This window comes from Scyliorhinus torazame, chromosome 2 (genome assembly GCF_047496885.1).
Source record: "Scyliorhinus torazame isolate Kashiwa2021f chromosome 2, sScyTor2.1, whole genome shotgun sequence".
Lineage (NCBI taxonomy): Eukaryota > Metazoa > Chordata > Chondrichthyes > Carcharhiniformes > Scyliorhinidae > Scyliorhinus > Scyliorhinus torazame.
This window is the reverse complement of record NC_092708.1, coordinates 237288582-237300509: the sequence shown is the minus strand read 5'-3', so window position 1 is coordinate 237300509 and position 11928 is coordinate 237288582. Positions and strand designations below refer to the sequence as shown.

The 11928-nt window shown below is 49.2% G+C and overlaps 1 protein-coding gene across 16 annotated transcripts in view; it reads left to right on the top strand.

Moving 5' to 3' along the window:
- Window positions 1-2925: 2925 nt before the first annotated feature.
- LOC140396543 (gephyrin) overlaps window positions 2926-11928 on the top strand; it is a 799798-nt gene continuing 790795 nt past the window's right edge. For 2 of the 16 annotated variants that reach the window (XM_072485374.1, XM_072485323.1), the window contains exon 1: window positions 2929-3279. In XM_072485374.1, the coding sequence (XP_072341475.1) occupies window positions 3216-3279 (64 nt within the window). In that variant the 5' untranslated portion in view covers window positions 2929-3215. Of the gene's footprint in view, window positions 3280-11928 lie in introns of all 16 variants that reach the window. The other 14 variants (XM_072485286.1, XM_072485294.1, XM_072485383.1 and 11 more) reach the window with 11 other exon arrangements.

The window sequence follows — 11928 nt, the reverse complement described above, 5'->3', positions numbered from 1 at the left end:
CAATGCAGTATCAGCTCCCAGTGAGAGTAGCCAGTGCAGTATCAGCTCCCAGTGAGAGTACACAATGCAATATCAGCTCCCAGTGAGAGTACCCAGTGCAGTATCAGCTCCCAGTGAGAGTACCCAGTGCAGTATCAGCTCCCAGTGAGAGTACCCAGTGCAGTATCAGTACCCAGTGAGAGTACACAGTGCAGTATCAGCTCCCAGTGAGAGTACACAATGCAGTATCAGCTCCCAGTGAGAGTACCCAGTGCAGTTTCAGTTCCCAGTGAGAGTACACAGTGCAGTATCAGCTCCCAGTGAGAGTACACAATGCAGTATCAGTTCCCAGTGAGAGAACACAGTGCAGTATCAGCTCCCAGTGAGAGTACACAATGCAGTATCAGTTCCCAGTGAGAGTACACAATGCAGTATCAGCTCGCAGTGAAAGTACACAATGCAGTATCAGCTCCCAGTGAGAGTACCCAGTGCAGTATCAGCTCCCAGTGAGAGTACACAATGCAGTATCAGCTCCCAGTGAGAGTACCCAGTGCAGTATCAGCTCCCAGTGAGAGTACCCAATGCAGTATCAGCTCCCAGTGAGAATACACAGTGCAGTATCAGCTCCGAGTGAGAGTACACAATGCAGTATCAGCTCCCAGTGAGAGTACCCAGTGCAGTATCAGCTCCCAGTGAGAGTACCCAATGCAGTATCAGCTCCCAGTGAGAGTACCCAGTGCAGTATCAGTACCCAGTGAGAGTACACAGTGCAGTACCAGCTCCCAGTGAGAGTACACAATGCAGTATCAGCTCCCAGTGAGAGTACCCAGTGCAGTATCAGCTCCCAGTGAGAGTACCCAGTGCAGTATCAGCTCCCAGTGAGAGTACCCAGTGCAGTATCAGTACCCAGTGAGAGTACACAGTGCAGTATCAGCTCCCAGTGAGAGTACACAATGCAGTATCAGCTCCTAGTGAGAGTACCCAGTGCAGTTTCAGTTCCCAGTGAGAGTACACAGTGCAGTATCAGCTCCCAGTGAGAGTACACAGTGCAGTATCAGCTCCCAGTGAGAGTACCCAGTGCAGTATGAGCTCCCAGTGAAAGTACACAATGCAGTATCAGCTCCCAATGAGAGTACCCAGTGCAGTACCAGCTCCCAGTGAGAGTACCCAGTGCAGTATCAGCTCCCAGTGAGAGTACCCAGTGCAGTATCAGTACCCAGTGAGAGTACACAGTGCAGTATCAGCTCCCAGTGAGAGTACACAATACAGTATCAGCTCCCAGTGAGAGTACCCAGTGCAGTTTCAGTTCCCAGTGAGAGTACACAGTGCAGTATCAGCTCCCAGTGAGAGTACACAATGCAGTATCAGTTCCCAGTGAGAGTACACAGTGGTGTCAGCTCCCAGTGAGAGTACACAGTGCAGTATCAGCTCCCAGTGAGAGTACACAATGCAGTATCAGCTCCCAGTGAGAGTACCCAATGCAGTATCAGCTCCCAGTGAGAGTACACAGTGCAGTATCAGCTCCCAGTGAGAGTACCCAGTGCAGTATCAGCTCCCAGTGAGAGTACACAATGCAGTATCAGCTCCCAGTGAGAGTACCCAGTGCAGTATCAGCTCCCAGTGAGAGTACCCAATGCAGTATCAGCTCCCAGTGAGAGTACACAGTGCAGTATCAGCTCCCAGTGAGAGTACACAATGCAGTATCAGCTCCCAGTGAGAGTACCCAGTGCAGTATCAGCTCCCAGTGAGAGTACCCAGTGCAGTATCAGCTCCCAGTGAGAGTACCCAGTGCAGTATCAGTACCCAGTGAGAGTACACAGTGCAGTATCAGCTCCCAGTGAGAGTACACAATGCAGTATCAGCTCCTAGTGAGAGTACCCAGTGCAGTTTCAGTTCCCAGTGAGAGTACACAGTGCAGTATCAGCTCCCAGTGAGAGTACACAGTGCAGTATCAGCTCCCAGTGAGAGTACCCAGTGCAGTATCAGCTCCCAGTGAAAGTACACAATGCAGTATCAGCTCCCAATGAGAGTACCCAGTGCAGTATCAGCTCCCAGTGAGAGAACCCAGTGCAGTATCAGCTCCCAGTGAGAGTACCCAGTGCAGTATCAGTACCCAGTGAGAGTACACAGTGCAGTATCAGCTCCCAGTGAGAGTACACAATACAGTATCAGCTCCCAGTGAGAGTACCCAGTGCAGTTTCAGTTCCCAGTGAGAGTACACAGTGCAGTATCAGCTCCCAGTGAGAGTACACAATGCAGTATCAGTTCCCAGTGAGAGTACACAGTGCAGTGTCAGCTCCCAGTGAGAGTACACAGTGCAGTATCAGCTCCCAGTGAGAGTACACAATGCAGTATCAGCTCCCAGTGAGAGTACCCAATGCAGCATCAGCTCCCAGTGAGAATACCCAATGCAGTATCAGCTCCCAGTGAGAGTACCCAGTGCAGTATCAGCTCCCAGTGAGAGTAGACAATGCAGTATCAGCTCCTAGTGAGAGTACCCAGTGCAGTATCAGCTCCCAGTGAGAGTACACAGTGCAGTATCAGCTCCCAGTGAGAGTACCCAGTGCAGCATCAGCTCCCAGTGAGAGTACCCAGTGCAGCATCAGCTCCCAGTGAGAGTACCCAATGCAGTATCAGCTCCCAGTGAGAGTACCCAGTGCAGTATCAGCTCCCAGTGAGAGTACACAGTGCAGTATCAGCTCCCAGTGAGAGTACACAGTGCAGTATCAGCTCCCAGTGAGAGTACCCAGTGCAGCATCAGCTCCCAGTTAGAGTACCCAGTGCTGCATCAGCTCCCAGTTAGAGTACCCAGTGCTGCATCAGCTCCCAGTTAGAGTACCCAGTGCAGTATCAGCTCCCAGTGAGAGTACCCAGTGCAGTATCAGTTCCCAGTGAGTGAGTATCTAATGCAATATCCCAGCACAGATTCAGCTCCAGCTCCCAGTGAGTGAGTACCCAGTGCCGGTGCTGCTCCATCCAGTGAGCGGCAGTGCAGAGTGAGTGAGTGATTCCCAGCTTGGTGCAGCTCCAGGTTGTTCCCCGAGCAGCAAAGAGCGGCAGTGCGGAGCGGAGCGAGTTGCCGGTGTCGCTCCCGCCCGCCTGGCTCTCCGGTCCCGCCCGACCCCTCCCTCCCTCCGCTCGATGCTGTCTGCGCCCCACTGCTGCCGCCTCCGGAGTCGAGCTGAGCGGCTGGTGCCGCGCGGACGGTTCGGCCGCATCCCGGAGCTGCTGTAAACATGGCGACCGAGGGGCTGCTCCTCACCAACCACGAGCACCAGATCCGAGTGGGAGTGCTGACAGGTAAGAGCCGGGACCGGGGAGGGAGGGAGAGGGGGAACCCGGGCTGCCAAAGCTCTCGTCCCGTGCTAGGCCCCGCGCCGAGCCGGGGTCTTTCCTGCCGCCGCTTCCCGGCGGAGAGAGGTGGGGGTCGGTCTCTGTCCCCGGCGTCGCCGGCACGGCGTTCAGGTCTCTCGGTCTGTGAAGGAAGGCGATGTCTGTGTCCATGAATGAGAGAGAGAGGGAGCCCCACTGGACACCACCACTGGCTACCCCAGTGGAGGCAAACACTTGCCCGGCTCTGTCTTTACCAGGAGGAGCCGGCAGAGCACAAGCCGGGCTCTCATTCAGAGGGGGCGATACAAAAGGCCGGCCCTGGGCAAAGCAAACCCCGATAGCTGGCAAAGACTGCCATCCCCTCACTGACAGCGGCACTGACAACCTGCCCGCCGGTACCAGCCGCTACTGGCAACAGCCCACTGGCAGAGACACTGATAACCCACTGCAGGAACATGGGAATTATCCAGAGAACCTGGCATCGTCCCAGAGACTCTGGCATCAGCCCATTGCCTCCATCAACATCAGAACACCTAGAGAAAGTCATCACTTGAACAGTGCAGATTTGAGCCAGATCTCCCCCCCCCCCCCCCCCCCCCCCAATTCCAACACATTCATTTTTGTTGACACTTTTATTGGTCCAAAGACCTTTTTTGTGCCGAATTAGTGGGGGAAGAGGGCATGTTTTTGAATAATCTGCACACTGGATTTCAGTATGAGGGTTGTCAATTTGCAACGTGCATTTCAATGAGGGGCGGTGTGAAGGACTGTGGTTGTAATGTTGGGCACGAGTGATCCAGACGTTCGCTTTTGCATATGTATTTAAAGCTGGCCTTTCAACATCGCCGTTTAATAAGCACGGGCGCGCGTGTGTATATATATATATATATATATATGTGTGTGTGTGTGTGTGTGTGTGTGTGTATTTCTAAATATTTTTAATTTGGGAGCTTGCTTGTGGTTAGAATGGGGAGGCAGATTTTGGTGCGCTGTTCAGAGCTGTGGTGCTGAAGCATAAGTCAGGACGTGCTCGAGTGAGATTTATGCACAAACTTTGGGGGGGGGGGGGGGCGGCGGGTTGTGATGGATTCAATCGAAATATATGTTTTATTTTATTTTTGCTGGTGTGTGCAGTCTCCCTCCCCTGTTCTGATATTACCGTCGGAAGAGGGGAGGGGAAAAGGAACCTCGTAAATGATGGATGTGTTTTCATCAAATTCACACCGGGAGCTTTGGCATTCCATGCAGGTGAATGACACCAGGGACAGACTGGAGCTGAGAGTAACGGATTATACAGCACTCTTATTTCTTTATTTATTTGGGGGAGGGGGGTAAGTACGAAGTATTCCCCACCTTTCCGGTCTTGGAAGATGTGTTACACCTCACTCCTTCTTGACGACGAAGTATTTGTTCCAGCAGAGATATGAAGTAAAATGTAGCAGCCTTTACCTCAAAACACACGGGAGAAAATTCAGTGTATTGCTTGTTTCCGCAGCAGATTTTTTTAAAAGCCTCATGGAAAGTGGTCAGCACTAACTGAGAGCTTCTGCATTATAATAAACGAGCAGCAACTGGCCAGGGCACCCCCAGAATCTCAAAGCATCGCCTGAGCTTCCCCGGCGAGATCAACAGCACAACAACTTTCCACAGCATGGACCATGCCTGAGAGTGGAAATTATGATGTGGAGATGCCGGCGTTGGACTGGGGTGAGCACAGTAAGAAGTCTTACAACACCAGGTTAAAGTCCAACAGGTTTGATTCGATGTCACTGGCTTTCGGAGCGCTGCTCCTTCCTCAGGTGAAGGAAGGAGCAGCGCTCCGAAAGCTAGTGACATCGAAACAAACCTGTTGGACTTTAACCTGGTGTTGTAAGACTTCTTACTGAGAGTGGAAATGTTCACAGTGAATTCTACCGAGCCACTTTTCTCAGACTTCTGAATTAACAATGCATGCATCTCAGTGAAACCTAAACACCATTTCCATCGCACATGATAATTGTTCAGAAAGTAAGGCTAACCTGTTAATTATAAATTACCAGCAATGTTTCTTCATTCCAGCCTCCCTTCACTTTTATAAACAATGTTGCTTCCTCCTGTTTTGCCCTGAAATGTTTTCTTATTTGGAAGTTTGAATGAGTTGTTTTCAAAACCACAAGATGGGTCTTTCTATTTATTACTGTCGGGGGCGGGCGGGGGGCTCTAACAAACCATCTCATGACTGTGTCCCCCAACACACACGTGAAATTTGTTCTGAATGTTTCTTTCCGTGAGTCATGTTAGATATCTCCGGTTTTGAGCGCGGAATTAGACCCCCTTGTCGGAGAACAAACCCCACCCAGACAAATGTTGTCACCCAGAACAGCTTGAGGTGACTTGGTATCAGTGAGAGTCGCCACTTGGCAGCGGGTGGGTTTCGAGCTGGTCCCACTTTATTGTCGAACAGGTGGACCAAGGCATCGTTTATTTTTTTCAGTGTGTGTATTTTTTGTTTTCAAAATAAAGCTTTATGACATTTAAGTGTCAACGTGTTGGCGGCTCGCATGAAATTAAATGTCCTGCAGTCGACGAGGCAGCGTGAACCTTTTATTTCAAAAAAACTTTTACATTTTGTTTTGTGTGTGGCGGCCTGGAAATGTCAGTTCTTTACACCCAGAGAGGTGCGACTTCTGAGTTGGGGCACAGGACGAGGGAAGTTTACTCGGCACTTGCTTGTGCTGTTCCCGAGTGTTTTGAAGAGGGTATCATTGACCCAATGTGTTACCTAGCATTGCCATATTACACAAGCGTGGGGGCACTGTATTAAAGCAACTCCCTCAACCTCTCTCCTTTAACATGCTCCTTAAAACCGACCTGTTTGGCCACACTTTGGGGTAACCGGTCCTGTTGCCTATTCTGTGGCAGCCTGCCTGATAAAGCGCCTCTGGAGAGTTTAATGCAACGTTTAAGGGGCTGTATTAAATACACGTTATCGTTGAGTGAGCTGTAAATTAACCACACCCAATGAATAAACAAAATAACCACGGTCGTGTTTATACAGTTGTCAGTTTACTGAAAGCGCTTTGGATCTGTTTGTGGGGGTGGGGGTTGTACACGAGTTAAGCCCTGATAAGCTCCTCTGCACCTCAGCGCCAGAGAGCTGAATGTTAATTCAAGTTGAGAAATCTAATTTGATGTATGCAAGTTAAATGACGGTGGATCTGAAACCCTCCCACTGTGGGCAGTAACCACTGTGGTTGGTAACTCAGGAAAAACGCGCAGGACACTCAATTTTGGAATTTTTCGCGAACGGGGCAAACACACTATACTATTTTAATATATTAATTATTATATTAATATTAAACAATATTATAGTAAATATACCTGGTGAAAGTTGGAAATAAATTACCATGGTTTGAGGAGCGTTTATCTGACTATGAATTTTGGCCTTGCAATAACCTGGGAATATTTATTCTCCAGGTTCCCAGGGCCAATGATCCAGGAGGTGAGGATGGGGGTTGGAGGAGTGGAGTTTGTTGTTGGGGTGTTGATCTTGAAGAATGATTGATTCTGTACTGATCATATAACATTTGGATAATCCTGTAGGCTGTTCGAAGGTATTTTTGGAGGATCAGCTTAATACCGTTGATTTTTTTTGTTATTCTATTTTTGTGGTGGTGACACTCAAATGCTTAAGGGAGTTGCCGTGGTTACAGCTGACGCTTTCCCATAGTGGGAGTGAGCACACGCCCATTGATAAGTTGCTGGTGCCTTGCCCATGAATATTTATAGCTTCTTTCTCATTTTTTCGTGCCTTGTTGCCTGGGTCAGGTCACTTGCACATGTTAGGTGCCATTGCATCTATTTAATCTACACTGAACATCTGCTTTTTTGGCGACCCGTTAATTATTTTGTTAAGGGTAATTTAATTATTTTGTTAAAGATAATTTCTCCTCTTTTCGCAATTGTTTGCGATTCACCCATCAGATTGTAGGGATCCTGATACCGCAACTGCAAGCACCCTGTGAATAGCAGAAAGTGCTGCTTCGAGCCACAGCCTTATGGTTCAGTGACTCGCCGGGTCCACACCCACTGCCCAACATAAATGCAAGTTCAAGGGTTCGCCCAGCTCTCTCTCGTGGCCTTCCCCTCTCGCTGCTTTTTGCCCTCATCACTCTCCAGCCCATTCCCCTCACAATCGAACTATTTACAGATACAGTGGCAGGCAACCTGGCTCCCTTCTCACTGCGTGCTACGGGAAGGGGAAATAATTCTTTGCGGAGCATTGAAAGAAAAGGGATAGAGTCAGCAAAGATTCTTGGTGTGACAACAACAGTTTCAGCACAGATAGTATCCCCTTCGCTCTCTAACAGGGGGAAAGGACCACTGAACAAGGAGATTAAAAAGAAGGAAAACACACGAGAGAAAGGGGGGCAAGTGGAATGTAGACAAATATGAAGACCATAAAGCAGCCGTGTTCAGAAAATCGCTAACCCTTGGCAGAACTGCGAAGTCACACCAGCTGCATCTGAGGAGAGCGCACAATTTGAATTAGTGAACTTCCCCCTATTCTTAAATATTTGCTGTCCACAGAAAAATCTATTCGTAGACAACAGGACCCAGGCTGCCCTAGCACTCGCTCCACTGCTCGCCAGGTCTGGCCAAAGGAACGAGAGAGACAACTGGAATGATGGTGAACAGAACAAATGGGAGGCATGGTAGATGGGCGTGCGGCACGGTAGCACAGTGGTTAACACTGTTGCTTCACCGCACCAGGGACCCAGGTTCGATTCCAGGCTTGGGTCACTGTCTGCGTGGAGTATGCATGTTCTCCCTGTGTCTGTGTGAGTTTCCTCCGGGTGCTCTGGTTTCCTCCCACAAGTCCCGAAAGGCGTGCTGTTAGGTAATTTGGACATTCTGAATTCTACCTCTTGTGTACCCCAACAGGCGCCGGAGTGTGGTGAGAAGGGGATTTTCACAGTAACTTCATTGCAGTGTTAATGTAAGCCAACTTGTGATACTAATAATGATTATTATGAACTAGCTCCTTCTCCATGGTCTCTCTCTTACTTCATCTAACTTACTTGCACGTGTTTCACCGCCTAGGTTAGCCCTGAGCAGTGTTTTCCTGTGCTCTAGTTGGTAGGTTATTTTACAATGTGACCGCCCAATGTAATTTTTTTACACATTTGTTCTGATGAAAGCTCATCATCAATCTGAAATATTAGCTCTGTTGATCTATCCACTGGTGCTGTAAGACCTATTGAGTGTTTGTAGCACTTCCTGTTTTTATTTAAGATTTCAGCATTTGTAATATTTTGTGTTCTTGTTAAGTGTTTGACTCTTCACCTCATACGAGTTATTTGTACACTTCATTCACATTGCACACGACATTCTACCAAGGTATTCTTCATGATGCAATCCTGTTTCAATGAAGTGTACACTAGTTGTAAGTGAGAGCAGCTCTTATTTAAAAAAAAATGTTTTTAATTGGGTTTTTTAAACATATTATATTTACAGGTGTACACGAAAAATAAGAGAGAAAAGCAAAATACTGAGAAGATAATATACACAAGATAAAAGCAACAACGTAATCTAGTTAGAAAAATTGCGTGCTCAACCAGTAAAGGGAAACATGTTTTGCTCCGGAGGGTGAATGCCTCCACCTTGTGTGCGAGATTGGGGCTGATACAGCTGAAGGTGGTGTATAGAGCGCACCTTACAATGGTGAGGATGAGCCGGCTCTTTGAGGGAGTAGAAGATGTGTGCAAACATTGCCGGGGGGGGCCCCGCAAACCACATTCATATGTTTTGGTCCTGTCCAAAGCTGGAGGATTATTGGAAGGAGGTGTTTATGGTAATCTCTAAAGTGGTGCACGGGAAACTGGACCCGGGCTCTCGGGAGGCCATATTTGGGGTGTTGGACCAGCCGGGGTTGGAAATGTGTGCAGAGGCAGATGTTGTAGCCTTCGCCTCGTTGATCGCCCGAAGGCGGATCCTGTTCGGGTGGAGATCAACCTCCCCACCCTGTGCCCTGGCGTGACGGAGGGACCTGCTGGAATTCTTAACGCTTGAAAAGGTCAAATTTTAACTGAGGGGAAGGATGGAGAGGTTCTACGATTCATGGACGTTATTCATTATGCACTTTCAAGAATTGGATCACATCGAACATTGTGGGGAGTTGGGGGCTGGCAGGGTGGGGGGAGGGGGGCTGTATGTGTGTTAATGGTGACCATGGGTGATTCCTGATTCCTTTTTGTCATTTGTTTATGTTAACATGCGGGCTAATGTCTGGGGTTTGGTGGGAGGATGGGATCGTTGTTATTGATATGGGAAATGACATTAAATTTGTTACTGATTATTGTTTATTGTTGGGTGTAAATTTGGGAGAAAATGTGAAAAAGGAGAATCAAAAATATTTTTAAGAAAGGGAAACATGTTGTGGGGAGGGGAACTGGGGGAGTGTAGATACATCGAGGTATTGGAGAGACAATTACTGTATACCTGTGAGGGGGGGGGCGCTCCGAAGTGCTGCCGTTGTTGTTATATGTTCGTCTCTGCTTCGGCTATTTGTCATTTCTTCCTCCTGTGTTTTCGTACCCTCTGTTGCTGTGTTTGCCGTGGGTGTTGTCGTTTCCTGTGTTCTCCTTCCAGTTTATGTTCCCTCGCCCCCCCCCCCCCCCCCTGCAGTTCGCCTTTCCTTTCTCTTGAGTTTAGCTTTCCCTCCTTCTTCTGTCTTGGCTACATTCCCCTGGCTCTTGGCTACTTGATTAATTGTCAGCTTATTTGTTGGCTACAAACAGGTCCCGGAACAGTTGGGTGAATGGCTCCCATGTTCTGTAAAAGCCGTCGTCTGACCCTAGGATGGCAAATTTGATTTTCTCCATTTGGATTCTGATTGTTCGGACAGTGTGTTCCATCTTTGCAGGTCCTTTTTGACTTCCTCTGTCAGACTGGCGAGGTTCCATTTGTGGATTCCCATCCAGTCATGAGCGATTTGGATCCCCAGGTAGTGGAATTTATGGCGGGCTTGTTTGAACGGCAGTCCCCGAGTGCTGCCCCTCCTCCTTGTGGGTGTACCGGGAAGATCTCGCTTTTGCTCATGTTGAGTTTTGCCTTGAGAGTGATCGCTAATGGTTCGATCGTTAGCTGCGTGGTCAGTGGGCATCCCTGCCTTGTGCCCCTGTGCAGCTGGAAGTACTGGGAGTTGGTGTTGTTTGTCCTTAAGCTCACCATGGGGCATTGTATAGGAGTTTCACCCAGGAGGTGAACCCTGATCCGAGCCCGAACCTCTCTACTACCTCAATGAGGTACTTCCACTCGACTCTGTCGAAGGCCTTTTCTGCATCCAGGGAGACGATCACCTCTGGTGTTCTCTCCCCGGATGGGGTCATTATCACATTCAGCAGGCGTCTGATGTTCAAAGTTAGCTGTCTACCTTTGACAAAGCCCGTCTGATCCTCTGCAGCCATCTCTGGTACACAGTCTTCGAACCTTTTGGCTCGGGCTTTGCCCCCATATTTTGGCGTCTACGTTTAGTAGTGAGATGGGTCTGTATGACCCACATTCCGTTGGGTCTTTGTCTTTCTTAGGTATTAACGAGATTGAGGCCTGTGCTAGTGTAGGTGGCAGTGTGGCCCTAACAAATCTGTGAACATCTCTCACAGGTGCGGGGCCAGTGCTATCGCACATTTTTAATAGAAGTCTGCCGGGAACCCGTCCGGTCCCGGCACCTTCCCCGCCTGCATGGAGCTAATACTGTCCATGATTTCCCCTAGTGCTAGTGGTGCTTCCAAGCCCCGTTTTTTGTCTTCCCCCACGACTGGCATGTCCAGCCCATCGAGGAGTCATTTCATCCCTGACTCCCCCGCTGGGGGTTCTGAGGTGTACAGCCCTTGGTAGAAGGCCTCAAAGGTTTTGTTGACCCTTTCTGGGTCTGTTTCTAATGTGCCTTTATTGTCTCTGATTTGTGCAATTTCGCTGGTGGCTGCCTGCGTTTGCAGCTGGTGTGCCAACAGGCGGCTGGCTTTGTCTCCGTGTTCGTATAGGGTCCCACGTGCCTGCTTTCCTGGTGGAGACCAGGTCAAAGTTCCTTTGCAGCTCTTTCCTCTCCGGCAGGAACTCTCCGGTTGGGGCCTCGGAGTACTTATGGTCTACCTCCAGTATGGAGCCGACTAGCTGCTGCCTAGCTGTCCTTTCCTCCCTGTCTCTTTGCGCATTGAAAGCAATAATTTCCCCTCTAATTATGACCTTTAGCGCTTCCCAGAACGTGGTGGGTGAGATCTTCGCGTTTTGGTTGTTCTCCGTATACTCCGCTATGGCCTGCAATCCCTTCGTTGAAAGCCTTGTCGGCTAGTGGGGCGTGTCCAACCTCCATGTGGGGTGTTGGGCCCTGCCCGTCTCCAACCTCGCATCCATATAATGTGGAGCGTGGTCGGAGATTACAATTGCGGAGTATTTCGTTTTGATCAGCCCTGGAAGTACCGTTTTCCCCACCACAAATAAGTCAATTCTGGTATATACGATGTGTACTGGGGAGAAGAAGGAGAACTCCTTCTCTCCTGGGTGGGTGAACCTCCCAAGAGTTTACCGCCCCCATTTGTTCCATAGAACGACCGAGTTCCTTTGCCATATTTGAGG